This window comes from Heteronotia binoei, chromosome 5, assembly GCF_032191835.1.
Source record: "Heteronotia binoei isolate CCM8104 ecotype False Entrance Well chromosome 5, APGP_CSIRO_Hbin_v1, whole genome shotgun sequence".
NCBI classification, from domain to species: domain Eukaryota; kingdom Metazoa; phylum Chordata; class Lepidosauria; order Squamata; family Gekkonidae; genus Heteronotia; species Heteronotia binoei.
This window is the reverse complement of record NC_083227.1, coordinates 130,231,141-130,250,813: the sequence shown is the minus strand read 5'-3', so window position 1 is coordinate 130,250,813 and position 19,673 is coordinate 130,231,141. Positions and strand designations below refer to the sequence as shown.

The 19,673-nt window shown below is 45.1% G+C and overlaps 1 protein-coding gene across 2 annotated transcripts in view; it reads right to left on the bottom strand.

The window, feature by feature from the left end:
- The window catches only part of KLHL3 (kelch like family member 3), an 80,511-nt gene that overhangs the window by 26,214 nt on the left and 34,624 nt on the right, over positions 1-19,673 (bottom strand). For both annotated transcript variants that reach the window (XM_060240413.1, XM_060240414.1), the window contains exons 4-7: positions 15,965-16,086; positions 7,252-7,414; positions 4,194-4,303; positions 671-787 (exon numbers count right to left, since the gene is read on the bottom strand). In XM_060240413.1, coding sequence (XP_060096396.1) covers positions 671-787; positions 4,194-4,303; positions 7,252-7,414; positions 15,965-16,086 — 512 coding nt within the window. The remainder of the gene's footprint in view (positions 1-670; positions 788-4,193; positions 4,304-7,251; positions 7,415-15,964; positions 16,087-19,673) is intronic.

Sequence of the window (19,673 nt, the reverse complement as noted above, 5' to 3'; positions counted from 1 at the left end):
TTGCGGTGCTAAAATGTTTCCGGGCAGGAAGAGCGAGCGAGCGCGAGGAGAAAAGGCGGCGCAGGGAAGCTGCCTGCCTCACTTGACTTGCGGGGCTCTCGCGGGGAGGACGGCCGAGCACGAGGGGCCCTTCTGCATCGCCCGGCGAACTTCGCGCCAACTTGCAGCCGGCGGCAGGTGAGCGGGGACCCCCCCTTGGCAATGCGGGGCCCCCCCAGACCTGGGGCGACCTGCCCCCCCGCCCCCCCTCCCTACACCACTGGCATACAGATACTACATGCACAAGGATTTGGGTCATGACCAACCTTCATAAACTGAGAGAACTTTTCTTCAGGGATCAACTCCTATTCATCCCCCCCCCCCCCCGATGCATCAGTGAAACAAGCTCTAAAAAGTGTGACTCCTAAATATATATTTCCAAGATTCCTACATCATTAGGACACGGCTGCTTCTCCCACTAGCAGTTACATTTAAGTTCTGCCCAGCTGAGCTTTCAGATCAATCGAGGGTTCAAAAACCGTCTGCCTGGCTCAACAGCATGCATACCGACTAGAGTTATATACCGTTTAACCATGCATGGTTGTCAACAGATGGCAAGCCACAATGAAAATAACCAGCAACTGATGTAATACATACATTTTAATCCTATAGAGTTTTGAAGCTCACTAACCTGTACAAGGTAATCTCTGGGCAAGAGAGGGAGACGAACATGCTCCATCAGCTTTGCCATGTGTTCCAAGCGGGACTCTTTTTCATAATTTATCCAAGAAATGACAGATTCAAACACCTGAGCAGAGTGAGAAGACAGCTAAGTGGAGCAATATGAACACAACATAGCAAACCGAAGTTTAGTACTAGCCATGGCAGTGGTATGCAAAAGATTTAAAGAGCCAGGAAAAGAAGACATAAAGGTGACTTTAAAAGAATCAAATTAGTATATCTATGTTGTATATTTTTAGATGCAAACATATATTATTTCAATCAGTATTTTATAGCTTCACATTCCATACAAACTTTAAAAACACAACTGGGGCATATTCTGCCCACCTCAAACAAAAAAACTGCTTCTAATTAGTTATGGTTTTCTCCAGCGATTCATTATACCACTTAATGAGCACAGTTAAATGCCACTCCTTTTCTGTAGCACAGGACTCAAAGAAGTAAACTCATAGACAATAAAACATAAGAATATGATCACTCGAAAGAAATACTAAGCAACTAAGCACCAGACTCATTCCAGTCCAGCTGGCCACAAGACAGAAACTGTGCTGATTGCCCTGACAGATGATCTCCGTAGACAGCTGGATTGAGGCAGATTGGTGCTGCCGTTGTTACTAGATCTCACAGCAGTGTTTGAAACAGCTGATCATAATCTTTTGATGTGGGAGTTCATGGGATAGCCTTTCAATGGCTTTTCGCATTTCTCCTTGATTGGGGACAGAGAGTGGCACAGGGCAAGCAGGTCCCCCCTTGTTATGTGGGGTGCCTCAGGGGGTGCTCCTTTCTCCAGTGTTATTTAATATCTATATGCGCCCCCTTGCCCAGCTGGCAAGGAGTTTCAGGCTGGGGTGTCATCAATATGCCAATGACACAGCTGTATCTGTTATTGGGCAGGCAGTCGGCCACTGTCCTGAACTTGGCTGAGGATTTGAAAGCCATGGAGGGATGGCTGCAGGTGAGCTGGTTGAAGCTGAATCCATAAAAGACTGAGGTTCTGTGGCTGCAAGGGGCTGGATTGGGACTGGAGTACAGGCTTCCAACTCTTGACAGGGTGCCACTGATACCAACGCCATCTGTTAAGAGTCTGTACATGACTCTGGGTACCTCCCTGTCAATGGAGGCCCAAGGTCATGCATATAGCCAAATTGGCATTTTTTAATCTTCACCAAGCTCAGCAATTGACTCCTTTCTTGTCACTCTTCGACAAGTAATCTACACAACAGACACTAGACTAGACTACTGTAACTCACTCTATGCTGGCCTGCCCTTGAGACTGACCCAAACTCCAGCGGGTCCAGAACACAGCAGCATGAGTCCTGATGGAAACACCTTGGACAGCACATATACAACCAGTGCTGCGCCAGCTATACTGGCTCCCAGTGGAGTACTGAGTCAACTTCAGGATTCTGGTTTTGACTTTTAAGGCCTTAAGCAGTTTGGGACCAACGTATCTGCAGGACCATCTCCTCTGGTATGCCCCTGGAAGAGCACTGTGCTCTACTAACAGCAATTTGCTGGTGATCCCCGGCACTAGGGAGGTCTGGCTGTCCTCAACCAGGGCCAGGGTTTTTCAGGCCTGGCCCCGATGCGGTGGAATTCTCTGCCAAATGACATCAGGGCCCTGAGGGATATCATGCAATTCTGCAGGGCAGAGATGTTCCACCAGGCCTTTGGTTGAGGGCAGCAACGGTTTACCTTGGCTGGCTCCTTTCTCCCTTTATCTGCCCCCTCAGACACTTTGTAAGTAGTCCAGAATGTGTACAATATAACACACAGGACGCCATCTGTGATTGTTTTGAGAAATTTTAATGCTAACAACATTGTGCTGTTTTTGGTTTATATACTGTTTTTACCATATATTATGTACATTGCTCAGAGTCCAGCTTGCTGGGATTGGGCGATTAATCAGTTCTAATAAATAATAATAACATCGGTCTTAAATGTTGTTCCTCACCAATATCACCAACTACCCAACTACTTTCAATTTCTTTTGACAAGGAATGCTATGTACAGAGCTCTGGGGTGAAAATATGTCATCCATGATTACAAGGTTTATTCATGATGTTTTCAAGAGCAAAGGCGTTCTGCTTACTGAGCAAGCATTGGGATGCAGGAGTCAGCTGGGACTTAAACAGTGATCACACTTGTTCACATAAACACTCCACTGCTTTTTAAAAACTGCACCATCTGACCAGTGTAAATTAGTGATGGGACATTAAATTTAAAGTGGCATCAACTGCTTTCTAATCAAGCTTGTAGCATTTTCTGCAAGAGGTTAATTAATTGCTCATTTAACTGTGTTTTAAATCATACACTTTGACCTTTATGCCTTCTCGTATCTCCTGCTTAATTAGTGGCTGGTTAAGGTGTGATCTTTTTCCTGATAGACAAATGGCTTAGCTGTTTTAGGTGGGCCATTGTTTAATCTGTATTACATCTTCCAAGGATGTAGAAGTCAAAACCAGCCATATACTTCATTTATCTCATATGCATGTTACTTTCCACTGAAAGGAAAGGAAACCTTTAAAATGGAGAAAAGGAAGATGTCATAAGCCACTTTGGATCCCCAGAGTGGAGAAAACTGGGGTATAAATAAAGTAAATATTTTGTCTAATGTCTTTGATTTCCTCTTCTTCCTACCTTAAATGTCCCACATTGCCATCCTAATCAGAGTTATTCTAAGCCCACTGAACTTAGATGGGCATTTTCTGTTTAATTATAACGGCCAAGGGCCTTTTTTCAATTTAACCTTTGATCTGATTTAAAAAAAACCCCTTTGTAGCAAAAAAAAAATTGAAAATGGAAAGCTTTAGAAGTGTACTCTAAGTGTACTCAGCAGTAAGTTTGGCAAGTCTGGTTGAAAAAAACTTCAGGGCAGGGATGACCCATCATGGTTTTCCAGAACATGCCCATGCCATAAAATGCACATGTAAGTAATTATGTGCAGAGATACTCTACAATGGCTTTTCTTACTGAAGCACTTTCTAGGCAGCAGGGACCTATGGTATAAAGCAGCACTCTTCCAAATGACAATAATTAGGATTGGTTACTTTGGGTAATCATATGTACAGAATTTATTTGACTTGGCTTTAAATACTTACAAAGTACTGAGTGGCTCAGCATTGGATTTTTGAGCCTCTTGAGCCATGATGGTACCAGCACACAAGTCTCCTAGTGAACAAGTCACCTGTTCCATTTTTACTTATTTCTCAAAACATCCCTCTTCCACAGGCTGTCTTTTTATGAAAATGGAGCTTGCAGTAGAACCTTGGGGGGGGGGGGGGGGGAAGAGCATGAGTTCCTCATTACTCCAGCTGGGCACCCTCTGCTTTAGAGGGTCAGCCTTTGTTTTGCCTTCCAGGGCCTGTGCTGCTAGACTTGACATCGTACACAATACACAGACCCCACCCCATGGTTATCTATAATTCTCAAAACAATTGTTTCCACGTTACAGATGGGGCAGTAAAACATACCTTTTCCTCTGACGAAACTGTGAGCTTGTCACTAGATATCAGACTGCAAACTTGGTCCAAGCTAAGGCTGAGAAACTCTTCGCCAAGCATCACCTCAGGAAAGTGCTGCTCTGTTCAAAGCAATCAGAAGTTAAGGAATGAGAGATTATAATGAAATTCATGATTTAAAAACCAGCAAAAAAATTAGGAGCAGTCAACCATGATTGTGAGATCAATGAATAAAAGAATTGTCTGCCTGACAGGAGGAAGTAAGTGCCTGCGCTAAATTAACTAGATAAATAGGGCTTCCCCACCATGTCATGAGAATCTTTCAATTTTACAAAACACATGGTCAAAACTAATAAAGGCTCATAGATGTGGGGCTGCCTTCTTCCCTGCCCCCACCAAACTCTAGTAGTTTACAAATCCCTCTTTCCATCTGCTAGTCACTAGACTGAACCTCCCACCTACCCAACCCAGTTTGGTGTAATGGTGAGTGATGGTTTAGGACTGTGTAGAGATGGACTGAAAGAAGAAGAGAGGTATGAGAGAGAACCAAACAGGAACATTATTTGCTGCCACTGTCATTTTGTTTCTTTTGTAAATGCTGCAGTTATTTCTATACTGTAGGTTTTAGAAACATTCTATCTGTATCTGCCAGCAGATGGCACTCAAAAATGGGCACAAATCTTTCCAGAACCATGAATGATACCATGGCATACTGATCACCCAAGTCTTTGTACAAATCAACATATATGTGAGAATACTGCAATCCTCATGAAATATTCATAATTTTATAGGGTTAGAAACTTACTTATCCACCACTTTATATCAAACAATCAATAATTAATTCTTGTCATGGACCAGCAGAATAAAATGTACATTACCCATTGCTAACAAACCCATGCTGTTTGCTTCAAGGTTCTAACTAGAGGCAATTTTGCATTAGGTGATCTCCTACACTCTTCCTAGTTTTCCCTCTTGCTCTCGCTTTAACAAGCAGATGTTTGTCTCAACACAGTTAATGTACAGCCAAAGAATTTTGATAGCATTTTTGAACAGCATTTCATTAACATTACATAGGAAGCTGTACTAAAAGGGCCCCACAAAACCAATAAAACAACAAATGCAGGTCTTGTAATTACCCAAAAGCCAAATACAAACTGAATGCAAGACTTGTCAAGTTAAAGATTAAACTACCCTAACAAAACAAAACAAAAAACATCCAATCTTTAAGCACCAGCCATTTGTCCCAAACCAAATTTTCTTCTGCTGGGCATGTGCCAAACAAGTGATTGAAAAGGTTTTATCAGGATTTGAAGATCATTTGAGTCACACCCAGCCTTTTGTGCCAGATGGTACTCTTCATTTGCTGTATTCTAAGCCGCACTTTGAGGTCACAGAAAAGGTGGCTTGAGTGTGGGTCTGAACTGTCAGAGAAAGAAAGTTACAAGCAATTTTCTGCTTGCCTGCTGGGACTGCTTTACCATGTAAAAACAAATGCACGCGGTAAATGGTGAACTCCAGACAAGCATGATGAAATTTGAAAGAAATCTTTAGAACAATTAGTAAGAGATGAAAATCAAATTTACCTCTGTCTTGAGTATCTATTCTCCCATTCCTACCTTCCACCTTATATTTTCTAACCTGCCTTTCTTCCAGTAGTTTTTTTTTTAAAAGGTACTGGGGCAGGGAAAGTTAAGATGATCACCGGGAAAAGTAAGATGGGTTTGGTAAACAGGATCGGATAAGGCTGTTTTAAAGGTAAAGGTAGTCCCCTGTGCAAGCACCAGTCGTTTCCAACTCTGGGGTGACATTTCATCACGATGTTTTCACAGCAGACTTTTTACGGGATGGTTTGCCATTGCCTTCCCCAGTCATCTACACTTCCCCCACACAGCAAGCTGGGTACTCATTTTACTGACCTCGGAAGGATGGAAGGCTGAGTCAACCTTGAGCCAGCTTCCTGAACCCAGCTTCCATCAGGTCGTGAGCAGAGAGCTTGGACTGCAGTACTGCAGCTTTACTCCACCACGGGGAGCATTATTTTTGAGAAACGATTTTTTTTAATAAAAAGAGAACTGGGCACAATACCAGTAATACATTAAAATCACTATACAGTGTCTGTGCCTTGTTCATCAGGATACTACCAAAGGCAGCATGTAAAGAATATTACAAGTGAGAATCTGCAAGGATTTGTGGGGAGCATCTCATGTGCCCCTCCCTCCGCTATTTCTTCTTTCTCTTCCATGACAGCCCCTATCACTTCTCCCCTTTCCTTGCTTTCTTCTTTCATTCCTACCCAACAGCCAATCTAACTTTGGTTGCCCCTTTGTTTTCAGCTCCCTCCCGCAACAGCCTCTGCCTAGGAAAACTATAGCACAGCTGTGTGGTGCCATCTGCATGGTAGGGAATCCTCAAGGACTTACAGAGGCACATCATTTATCCCCCTCCCCACCTACCAAGGCTAGGTATGTCATGCAAATCAGATAGTATCAAATCACCCAGTGGTTGCTGTCAAGATCTGGCTCTGACGAGTCCTCCCTCAAAGGCCAAAATAAGCCTGGAAAGAGGCCTTCCCCCTCCCCCCTGCCTTTTACTGTGGTTGCCTAGCAACGATCACTGAGGGAATCCTTTTTTAAAGTTACAGATGTTCCTTTTATCATTTGGGGATTTTTTTTAAAAAAACACATTTTGTTGTTGAGGTTTTTGTTTGTTTTTAAGATTCAGATGCTTCTGCAAACCTGGAGCATTTTTCAAGTTTGTAGAATGATCTGTCTTGTTCATTCATAGCTCCAATCACCAGATTTCAACATCCTCAGAATTGGCTAATTTCACTTTTAGAATATAAGACAGTTGTTCTATAAACACACACAAAAAGTATTCATACTTGCATACTGCTACAGTTAAAGCAAGCAATTAGTTTTAAAGCATCACATTCTTCAAGCTTCTGTTCTTTCAATTCTTTGCAACTTCATCAAGTTATTTCATTTCCCCTCCTCTCTCATTCTTTGCTTATGCTGAAGCACAAAAGTCTCCCCCAGACACTTATGTCTCTGTATTTTGCTGCTGTGATCACCTGCATAGGCATTGGCCTGTTGCAGTAGTTCAGTGCAAGTATGCACATCTGCAAAGGCCCGGATTCCAAGGCAATTTGTGGGATGAAGCTGAGATTGAAGAAAATCGCAACAGTTTTGTCGGACATCCATTAACTGCAGTAGGCTGGCTGCTGGCAACAATACCTGAAAGACAAAGGAAAGCAGGAGTCACCAGTTGAGATGGTAGATTTTGTTCCCCACAAAATAACCCATTGCAACTGGCTACACTATTCTTTAAAGAGAGACAACAAAACAGGCACTGGTGTTACTGTTTCTAAAGCATCACTGCAGAATTAGTATGCAATTGTTTTTTGGATATTTCTCCTCCACTTTTCCACCAAGAAGAATAAAAATGCCATCAGGAGCAGAACAATAGTACATCAAAATAAATTCAGCTAAATCAGATTTTGCTGGAAAGCAGGCAATAGCTAGTATTTCCAAAAAATGACAATAGATTGCTGTTTCTTTTTGTACATTTTGATCTTTTCCTGTACTCAATAAACCACTGCTCATAATCCCACAATGTTTTGGTTTTACTAAATTTAGCCCATCATCCCAATTACCCTTTTCCCCAATGTAACATGCAACCCTTTGTGGTATAGAGACAATGTGGGGCAAGGGTAAAAGTGTTGGACTAGGAAGACTGGATGGACTTGAGCCAGTCACTTTCTCTCAGGCCAGCCTACCTCAGAGGGTTATGGTGAGAATAAAACGGAGGTGGAAATACGTCATCGTGTATGTCATCTTGAGCTCCTTGGAGGTAGGGCAGGATAAAAATGTAACAGATACAGAGAAAAACAGGTTTCCTACCTGTAACTGATGATCTTCGAGTGGTCATCTGTGCATTCACACTGATGGGAGTAGGTGCCGGCGCCGATCTCCGTCGGTAAACTTCAAAGCTACAGATTTCCGCGCCACCGTCCCAGTGCGCATGCCCAGCAGCCCCACTGCGCATGCGCACCAGGACGGCAGCGGACATCCCGCCAGTTCCTTCTGGCCGCCGCGGTAGCCCCCAGGAGGGACCGTTCGCAGCGGGGAAGGCGGGCGGGTAGTGTGAATGCACAGATGACCACTCGAAGATCATCAGTTACAGGTAGGAAACCTGTTTATCTTCTTCGTGGTCTCTGTGCATCACACTGATGGGAGATTAACAAGCTCAAGGCCTACCTGGCGGAGGGTGCAACGGTCCATCAGGAAGAAACCGACTGCAGTACTGCCCGGCCCACAGAAGAAGCTTGTCGACACCGCAAGTCCAGGGCATAGTGCGCCACGAAGGTGTGTGCCGAGGACCACGTGGCGGCCCTGCAGATGTCCTGCAGTGGAACTCCCTTCATAAACGCCTCCGAGGTAGCAATCGCCCGTGTCGAGTGGGCCCGCAGGGGACCCGGGAGAGGCGTCTTCCGAAGTAGATAGCACAGGCGTATGGTCCCTGTGATCCATTTCGACAAGCGTTGCGAAGATATGCGCTGTCCCATGGAGGATGCAGCATAGGACACAAAAAGTCTCGGGTCCTTACGCGAGGGCCCTGTACGATGCAGATAGAAGGAAAGGGCCCTCTTCACATCAAGTGCATGGAGACGGCGTTCGGAGTCATTAGCCGGCGAGGGAAAATAGACCGGCAGAAAAATGTCTGTGTTAAGGTGAAAGGGTGAGATCACCTTAGGCAAGAAGGTGATGTCAGGTCTCAGCAACACCCCCTCAGCAGAGAAATTCAGGTACGGGGAATCGCACCTCAAGGCCGCCAACTCTCCCACCCGCCTGGCGGAGGTGATTGCCACCAGGAAGGCCGTCTTCCACGCCAAGAGGTGAGCCGAGCAGGTAGCCATCGGTTCAAAGGGCTTGCCCGACAAAGCCTTCAGGACCAAGGGAAGGTCCCAAGCTGGGGTAGGCGTCCGCACCGCTGGGTACAGCCGTGCCATACCCCTAAGGAACCTCTTAACATCAGGATGAGTGAAGGGCGAGTGGCCATCAATCCTCACATGTTCAGATGAGATGGCAGCTAGGTAGACCCGCACCGAAGACGGTGCGAGACCTTTGTCCAGTAGTGAAAGGAGAAAATCAAGTATTACCGGCAACCCTGCAGACCTAGGATCTGCCGAACGGTCCAGTGCGAAGTCTGCAAACTTGGCCCACTTGAAGGCGTAGGATCGCCTCGTCGAGGATTTCCTGCAGTTCAGCAGTACGGACTGCACCCTGTCCGAGAATCCAGAGGCTCCAAGCGCCACGCTGTAAGACGCAGATGGGGGACGTCGTGGTGAAAGATCCGCCCTTGATGTGAGAGCAGGAGGTTCTGGACCTATGGAAACTGGTAGTAGACCCCGTTTGACAGGCGCAGGGCCAGGGGGAACCACTGCTGCCTGGGCCACCACGGCGTCACCAGCACCCCTCGCGGGCGTTCCCACAGGAGCTTCTGCACCATCTTGGTCAGGAGTGGGATGGGGGGGGAAAGGTACACTGAGTGGTACCTCCACGGCACCAGCAGGCCATCCCCCAACGCCAGGGGATCCACACCGCCCCTGCAACAGAACAGGGCGCACTTCTTGTTGTGCCGGGTGGCAAAAACGTCCAGTTCCGGGGTCCCCCAGCTCAGGAAGACCGGTCTCAGAAAGTCCCAGTTGAGTTCCCACTCGTGAAGTGGGGCACCCCCCCGGCTGAGGAAGTCCGCCTGTACGTTCCGGTCTCCCGGAAGGTGGGTTGCCAGCAAGAAGATCCCCAGGGAGCTGCACAGCTCCCAGATTGAAATAGCTAGGTAACACAGTCTGCGGGATACCGTCCCGCCTTGCCTGTTGATATACGCCATTGCTGTTGTATTGTCCGTCATCACTGCGACCGACCTGCCCTTCAGTAGCGGCATGAACGAGCGGATGGCATGGAAGATGGCCAGCAATTCTAGGAAGTTTATGTGCTGGCGCGCTTGGAGACTTGGCCAGCGGTCTCCCACACACAGGCCCCCCAGGTGGGCCCCCCAGCCCCACAGAGAGGCATCCGTGGTGAGGATGAGGTCCGGCTCCGGTCTATGGAAGGGTGCCCCCTCCATCAAGCGACTTTTCAGCCCCCACCAATCGAGGGACGACAGCACCTCCCTCGGCACCGTTAGCAGTCTGGAAGGCGCCTCGATATTGCAGCGGAAGCTCCTGAGGAACCAGAGCTGCAGGGGACGCATGTGCAGCCGTGCAAAGGTGATGACGGATGTTGTCACCGCCATCAGTCCCAGGAGACGCTGCAGCCACCGAGCCGAGACCGTCAGGTTCCGTAGAAGAGCCGAGACCATCATGACTATGGCGTCTGCCCGGTCTGGAGGGAGAAACGCTCTGCAGACTCGAGTGTCTATGATTGCCCCTATAAACTGCACCCGTTGGGATGGGTGCAAATGGGACTTCTTCTCGTTGATCTGCAGTCCCAGATCCCTCACCAAGTCCAGGGTGATGGAGATGTGCCGCAACAGTTCCGCTCTTGATTGTGCCACCAGCAGCCAATCGTCTATGTACGGGAAAAGTACAATGCCTCGCAAGCGTAGGTGGGCAGCTATGACCACCATGGTCTTGGTAAACACCCTCGGGGCCGTACATAGCCCAAAGGGGAGCGCACGGTATTGGAAGTGGTCGCCTCCCACTGTGAAACGCAGGAACTTCCGATGACGAGGACGGATGGAGATGTGGAAGTATGCGTCCTTCAGATCTAACGTCGCCATCCAGTCCCCTTGCCCTAGAAGAGGAAGAATGTGGGGGAGCGAGGTCATCCGGAACTTGTCGCACCTCACAAAGACGTTCAAAGCTCTCAGGTCCATGATAGGCCGGAGGCCCCCATCCCGCTTGGGGACCGCAAAATAGCGGGAGTAGAAGCCTTGGCCCCTCTGGTTCTCTGGGACCGGCTCGATCGCCTGCTTGTGGAGGAGGGAGTGGACTTCGTCCCGAAGGGTCTGCGATGGTGCGGTGGAGACGAACGTCGGGGTAGGAGGGGAATGGTAGAACTCTATTCCATAACCCCGCCGGATTATGGATAAAACCCAAAGGTCCGAGGTAATAAGGGACCAGGCAGGAAAGAACTTGGAGAGGCGGGTAGCCTGGTGGTCCCTTAGGTTGCTTGCAAGAGGGGAGTCAAAGACCCTGCTTGTGCTGCTTCGCACCTTTCTGGCGGGAAGTTTGGGTGGAAGGCGGGGAGTACTTTGGCTTGCCTTGGTAGGGTGGCCTCGTAAACGACGTCTGTTTCGTACGCCATTGTCTATCTGGAGACTTGGAGAAAGACTTCTTCTGCCAAGTCTTAGGCCACTGCTTCTTGGTCTGGGTGCGCGACCCAGAGACCCCCAGGTTTCTTGATGTCTTGATACTCTTATCAAGTTCCTGGAGGACTGAGTCCATGGTTGAACTGAACAGGCCAGTGCCGTCGAACGGAAGATCTTCTACATACGCCTGCGTATCCGGTTGAAGCGCTGTAGACCTCAGCCAGGAATGCCTTCTCAGGGATACGGCGGTAGTTAGAGCCTTAGCACATGTGTCCCCAGAATGCTTTGCGGCGTTTAGCTGCTGCTTAGCTAAAATCATGCCCTCCCTCTGAAGTTTCTTGAGGGCCACCTTGCTCTGCTCCGGGATGGAGCCCAGAATGGTGGAGACTTGGTCCCATAGCGCGTATTGATACCTGCCGAAGCAGGCCGCGTAGTTTGCTATTTTCATGCCCAGAGAGCCATTAGAATAAAGTCTCCTGCCCAGGGCATCCAACTTCCTGCCCTCCTTGTCGGGTGGCGTGGAATGCGTCTTCTTAGCCTTCGACGAAGAAGACACTACCACCGAGTTCGGCTTTGGGTGGACGTACAGGAACTCAGCTGAGGCCTCTTGGATTCTGTACATATGATCCAGCCTGCGAGAGGAGACAGGCGTGGATGCAGGCTTGTCCCAGGAGGACTTAGCGGTCTGCAACATGACATTCGTGAGGGGTAGGGCCACTGCCGTAGAAGTGTCCTGCTGTACAATGTCAAAGACCGTGTCTGTCACTACCGGCTGAGGCTGGATCGTGGGTAGTGAGAGTGTTTGGGCCATTCTTTTGATGAGGTCCCCGTAGGATTTTAGATCCTCTGAAGGAGAGATGGGCTGTTCCTCCGAAGTCTTCACCGGTGGGGACGGTTCACCCCGAGAAGAAGCCTCTCTTTCCGGGGAGGAACCATCAAACGACCGAGGCGAGGACTCCAGGGAGTCAGAAAGCTCCGGCGTATGCCGAAGGGTCGGGGCTCGCTGCACAGCATCGGCCTTCAGGGGAGGGGTGCGTTGCTCTCGCTCCTCTTGGCGCGTTGGCTTTTCCTCTTCTGGAGGCTTCGATGCCGATGCCGACGGGGTATTCCGTTGGGTCCGATAGGAGGTTCGGGACCGATACGATGTAGCCGAGGTCTGGTCCCAGTCCTTCTGTCGTTGAGTGAGCCAAGGGAAAGGTGGGTAGGCCCCGTACAGGTATTGCCACTGCCTCTGGTCCCAGGGAATCTGCGTGGCGGAAAGGCGAGGCGAGCGATCTTCCTCCCGGTAGCGAGGAGAGCGGCTACTGGAGGATCGGTCCCGATGCTGGTCTCGATGCCGAACGGAAGGACTTCGAGCCCGGGATGTTGACCGGTGCCGTGGACTTTCTTCGGTACCGGTGCGCTGCGCTGGCTCGATCTCCGAATCCGATGAGATCACTAATTGGGTCGACATCGACGCCAGTTGGGAGCTCTGCCTGCGAATCGGTGAGGCGAAGAGCTTCAGGGGCGGAACGACCGGCGCGGTCGGGTCCGATGGGGATGCAGGGGATGACTGAGACGCCGACTGACTAAGGTGCGATTTCTCAGACTTCTTATGCTTCTTCCCCTTCTCCGAAGGCATCCCTTTGTCCTCTTTCTGCCTCTTAGCTGGCACTGAGGACTCGGAAGTCACCGCCGAGCCCGAGTGCTTCCGCGAGCGATCAGCATCGATAGGCTGATCGGTATCGGTGGGCTTCGGTGTCGACTGGTCCGTCTGACCTGTCGGAGGCTCAGCCTGGTCGGCGCGGGGAGAAAGCGCGCGTTCCATGAGGGCCGCTGCGAGACGCGCCGCTCTGTTCCTTCTCGTCTGCCGTGAAAACTTGGCACAGTGCTGACAGGAATCAGTCTTATGCCTCTCTCCCAGGCACAGCAAGCACAAAGAGTGTCCGTCAGGTGGGGCGATTTTGCTCCCGCACGAGGAGCAGCGGTGAAAAAAACCCCACCGCCTTTCCATGCGAAGAGAGGCAAATGGCGGACGCGAAAAAAGGGGAGAGGGGAATTCCCCCCCGAAGGGCGGGAAAAAACACGCCCCACTCTCCCAAAATAAGCCTAACACTAACTACTAAGAACTACTAAGAACTAACTAACTATATAACTAACTATATACACCATCCGTAAGAGAAAACGCAAGTTCACCGACCGTAGCGAAGGAGATCAACCGATCAACGCGGCGGTCAGAAGAGAACTGGCGGGATGTCCGCTGCCGTCCTGGTGCGCATGCGCAGTGGGGCTGCTGGGCATGCGCACTGGGACGCTGGCGCGGAAATCCGTAGCTTTGAAGTTTACCGACGGAGATCGGCGCCGGCGCCTACTCCCATCAGTGTGATGCACAGAGACCACGAAGAAGATCTACTGCTTCAAGTGTGCAGTTCTCTCCAGAACTCATATTATGAAATAATTTTGTAGATATGCTAAATAGTCATTGCATATTAATTCTACTCATTCAAATGTCATACTATAATGGTCATTTTCTATAACTGAACATGGAATCACTGCAGCCTTCTGGCCTGGGATATGAACACAGCATGGCTGTAACAACCAGCCACCTCAGAAGCATTGCTCTTAATAAGCTCCACTAATATATTAACGGGGGGGAAAGTAGACATACTGCACACCCAATTCATCAATAAACTGTTTTCTGTTAAAGACAGCAAGGTCTTCATATACCTGAAGAACAAAAGTAAAATCTGCATGTGCCATGTTGGCAGTATAGAGCCCCTATCACCCCAATGTACCAAGAAAAGGCCTTGAGAAGAATGGCCTCAGGTGCTGACAGGGGCTTTGCAGTTAGAGCGCTCCTTTCACATTCTTGTTAAATAAAAAGTTAAAAGGCCTGACAGGAAAAAAAAAGTTTATTGTCCTCTAATGGTCTTCCCTTCCAGATTGCATGATTGATCAGCATTCATTTTGCTTTTTCCACCATGAAAAACTATGGTTTTTTTCTGCTGGAAATGACTTAGAGAAACATGACAAAAATAGTCGTAATACAGTGTGTGGGCCAAGGAGTAAATGTGTTTGACCGCTGCCTTAACTTGCTGCATCCCAAGAGAACAGTAATAAAAGTGCAACATGCCCTAGGGTACTTTCACTGTACTATTCTAACTAGGGTACATTGACTGTACTATTCCAACAAGAAAAAACCAACCCAGCTGGGTCACATGGGAATATTACAAATAAGTAACTTTCTCGGAGAGCGTTGCAACCCCAACAGGCAACAATAAAATGCAGAAAATTAATTAAGCAATGGGTTTCCAGAGCTAGAACAGATCCCTATAACAGATTAACTGAAGCTAATAAAGATTGTTCCTTTTACATCAAGTGTCTATGAACTATGTTAATGTCTTACAAAATGGACTCCAAACTTTAAGTGCAACTTAACACCACTGCTTAGAACAAGCAGGAATTCACAGTGGTGGCACCTCATTCCAGGTGACATATTATAAGAAATGCAATGTGAGAGAGCTTTAAGACTTCATCTCCTATAACTGCCACAAAATCCAACACACCTCTTTAAGGCTGCTAAAAGACATAAAGAGCTGCCACAGACCACTGTCTACAGTAGCTGGTAGCAATTCTCCAGGTTTTCTCCCTATTCTGCTATCTAAAAGATGCTAAGAATCAAACCTGAGGACTCAGGCATGCAAAGTAGGCACTCAGGGGTGGAAAGACCCAGAAGCTGCTATGTCTCATATTATTCCCCTCAAAGGAATAGAGAATTCCTGTAAATGACATAAGCTATTACAAGTAAAGTCTGAACCAGTCAAAATAATATTATATTTCAATAGCTATAATATTAAACATTACTTTGAATTCTGTTGTTTTCATCCCTCATAATTCCTATCAAACTCTTCCAGATGACTGAGCATGCTTAAATTAAATTAAACTATTTCATTTAAATTTTACACTTCCAAATTGCAGGGTGACACTTAAATTATGTAAGAAAACAGGTTTTATTGCTGGTGTTTGATTAATTCTTACAGTGACTATCCATTTTGATTCAAATATGAATTTATGTATCAATGTGGTGGCCACTTGTTTTAAATGAAAGCATAAATTATTATACAAAGAGGTTCCAAAAATGTGACGTTTGTAGGGTCTAACTGTAACATCAGGGGAAGGGCCATGGGTCTATGGCAGAACACACACTGCATACAGAAATTCCCACATTCAATCCCTGACATCCCCAACTGGGAAAAAAAACCTCCTCTGCCATCACTTCTCAGAATAGACAATACCTGGAATAAGGCCGCTTCATGTGCTCAGTATCAACTTTGGCATTAGTTTATAGCATACTCAAAATACTGTCAAAAATGAACAACATATTTCAAAAGTATTTTGCTGTACAGAATGATAAAGCATTGTCTTAGATTCCAAGAAAATCCATAAAGAACTTTAATTTTGATGGCCAGGTAAGCTTTTAAAGCTCTCCTTACCTGAACATTCTCTTCTGTGACTTCTATCTCAGCTGTATAGATGTAATCAATCAGTTTACTTAATGTCACCCCATCAACATCTTTGATTTCAATCTTCTTTGCTTTGCTTTCAGTCATATCTCCTAAAATAAAGCAACAAAACATCCATACTTCAAATTTTTCTTCTCCCCTTATCTCTTTTTGCACTACCTTCAGAATGACCTAAACAAACCCAATTTTGTCAAGTCTAAGAAATACTCCCAAGTCATGTCAGTGCCATCTTAAAAACTACTTCTAAGGCCTATTTGGCAAGGCTTTTCTGCCTCACGGCTTGTTATAGCTCAGAACTGAGCAGAAATTAGAACCACTTACCACAAAGAACTGAACATGAAATATACTACATTTTAAGTGTGTATGATAACAAGAGATCCAGGTGTGTGTATGTGTGTGTGTGTGTGTGTGTATATTATATATATATATATATATATATATATATATATATATATATATATATATATATATATATATATATATATATATATACCGTATTTTTCGCTCCATAAGACGCACCTGAGCATAAGACGCACCTAGTTTTTAGAGCTGTTTGTGTGAATTTAGAGGCATTTGTGTGAATTTTTTGCAGTATTCGCTCCTTAAGACGCACACACTTTTCCCTCCACTTTTTGGGGGGGGAAAAGTGGAAAGGGGTTGGGTTCTCTTTTCTGTATTCTTAAAAGGAGCAGAAGTGAAGAGGTGACTAACTTGCACTCTTTCAATAGGATCTTTCTTTGATGAAACCTTCACCACAGAGAAGGAGCTGAAAATGGTGCTACTCCTAAGATCCAGCACACATATCTTATATAGTAGCATGCTTGTTCTGAACACTGGAAAGTTCTTCAAGCTCTGTATTCTGCAACAGCAGCCTCCAAACCAGGAGGCCTAGATACGGAGCAGTCTGGGGTATGTATGCAAGCCATGTGAAGTGCACAAAAGCCTATGCAGATTGTGTGGGCACTCACAGCATGGGGTAGGAAAGCAGAGATGATAATGTGGGCACCCACCCATTGCCCCCATCCAAACAGGAGTGAGCTATATGGATTGTACACACAAGGTGTCTGCACAGACATATCTTCTCTGTAAATTGTAGTAAGCCACCCTGAGCCCTGCTATGCAGGGAAGGGTGGCCTAATAAATCCAATAAATAAATAAATGACACTGGAACATTGCTGATCAGAGGAAAGGGTGTGTGCAGTCATTTCCTCCATGTGTTTGGCCTATGTAGACCACCTGGAGATCATGTGGAAGCACTCATGCCCACTCGCCCTCTCTACAAAGTGAGTGCTAACATGTTAATAATGTCTGCATAGGTCTAGGGTATCCTTTAGTATACTGTTATGTTTTTATTTGAGGGGAGGATGGTTCATATTTTTCTGCACATGAAAAAATGGAGCTCAGCATCATAAGGGAAGTTGCAAATTCATATCATACTGAGTTTTGTTTTAAACAATTTTATTGATAACATATGGTAACAATTTCCATTAATAACTTCTTTTCATCTATCCCATATGCTTCTTTCTAATCACCTCTCCCCCCGTTACTTGACCCCCGCCAGTGTTATTTACTCAAAATACTAACATTAAAAGGTACCCTTAATTACTAAGAACTAAAATTACTATTCTTCTTTCTTCTAAAGTTTAATCATTATCAAAAATTGTCCAAAATCCTTTTACTTTCCACTTGTCTTCTACATAACTTCTAAATTTTTTCCACTCCCTTTTAAAATCTTCTAAATCATAGTCTCTTAAAGTTCTTGTTAATTTGTCCATCTCACTCCATGTCATAACTTTTACAATCCAATCCCATTTTTTCTGGTATTTTTTCTTGCTTCCATAACTGCGCATATAGTGTCCTAGCAGCTGAAAGCAAGTACCAAATTATAGTTCTATCTTCTTTTGGAAATTTTTCCATTTGTAATCCCAACAGAAAAGTCTCTGCAGCTTTCTTTAATTCATATCCCAAGATCCTAGAAATTTCTTGTTGGATCATATGCCAATACTTTTTTCCTCTTTCACAAGTCCACCACATATGGTAGAAAGAACCTTCATGTTTTTTGCATTTCCAACATCTGTCTGGCATCTTGTTATTCATCTTTGCAGATTTTTTAGGAGTCATATACCATCTATACATCATTTTAAAACAGTTCCCTTTAATACTCTGACATGTTGAAAGTTTCATAGAGTTCTTCCATGAATATTCCCATGTATCCATCTGTATTTCTTTATTTACATTTATTGCCCATTTAATCATTTGAGATTTCGCTACTTCATCTTCTGTAGACCATTTTAAAAGTAACTTATACGTTTTTGAAATTAATTTTTCATTATCTCCAAGCAGAACTTTTTCCATTTCTGTTTGCTCTCATCTTATTCCTTCAGTTTTAATATCATTTTCCACCAAACTCTTTATTTGTTGCATTTGAAATCAATCGTATTTGTTATTCAACTCCACAGCAGTTTTCAATTCTATTTTGCCACTTTGAATTTTCAATAGTTGATTGTACGACAGCCATTTTTCCTCATCTGTCTCAGCTGTTATTTTTATCACTTCTGCTGGCACTATCCACAATGGTTTTCTTTCATCACCATATTTCTTATAATTCATCCAGGTATTCAACAAATTATTTCTTATATAATGGTGAGAGAAAAAACTATCCATCTTTTTCTTCCCATAATACATATAAGTGTGCCAGCTGAATTTATTTCCATGACCTTCCAACACTAATAGTTTTTTATTTAACAGCGTCACCCAATCTTTTATCCACACTAAACAAACTGCTTCATGATATAATCTTAAATCTGGTAATTGGAATCCTCCTCTTTCGTTAGCATCTATTAAAACTTTCATTTTAATCCTTGGTTTCTTCCCAGCCCATACAAATTCCGAAATCTTCCTTTGTCATTTGTTAAATTGTTTACTTTCTTTCACAATCGGAATAGTTTGAAACAAATACATTATTCTCGGCAAAATATTCATCTTGATTGCAGCTATTCTTTCAAGTAATGACAAGTTAAGCTTATTCCATTGTATCATATCTTCCTCCATTTTATGCCATAGCTTTTCATAGTTATTTTTGAACAAGTCAATATTCTTCATTGTTATTTCCACACCCAAATATTTTACTTTAGAGGTAACTTCACATCCTGTTAGTCTCTGCAATTTCTTGTTTATTTACTTGCATATTTTTACATAAAAATTTTGATTTTTCTTTATTAACATAAAATCCCGCCAGTTCTCCATATTCTTGTATTTTAGCTAACAACAAAGGTGTTACTTGTGTAGGATTTTCATTTATAAACATTATATCATCTGCAAATGCTCTATATTTGTAAATAAATCCTTTAACTCTCAATCATCTTGTATTTGCATTAATAAAATTTCAAGAGTCATTATAAACAACGAAGGTGAAAGCGGACAACCTTGTCTTGTACCTTTGCTGATTATCATTTCATCTGTAAGATCTGCATCTATACATAACTTTGCACGTTGTTCAGTATATATTGCCTTTACCATTCTTATAAAGTTTTCCCCCGTGCAGCCCTTGCACGGGTTACCTTTGACTCTGACATTACAAAAACAGCAAAAAATTTGATATCACCAAATTAAATTTCAACTATCAGGTTTGATATATTAGAACTTGCCCTTTCAAATGAGCCTAATTTCGCCGTCCTCC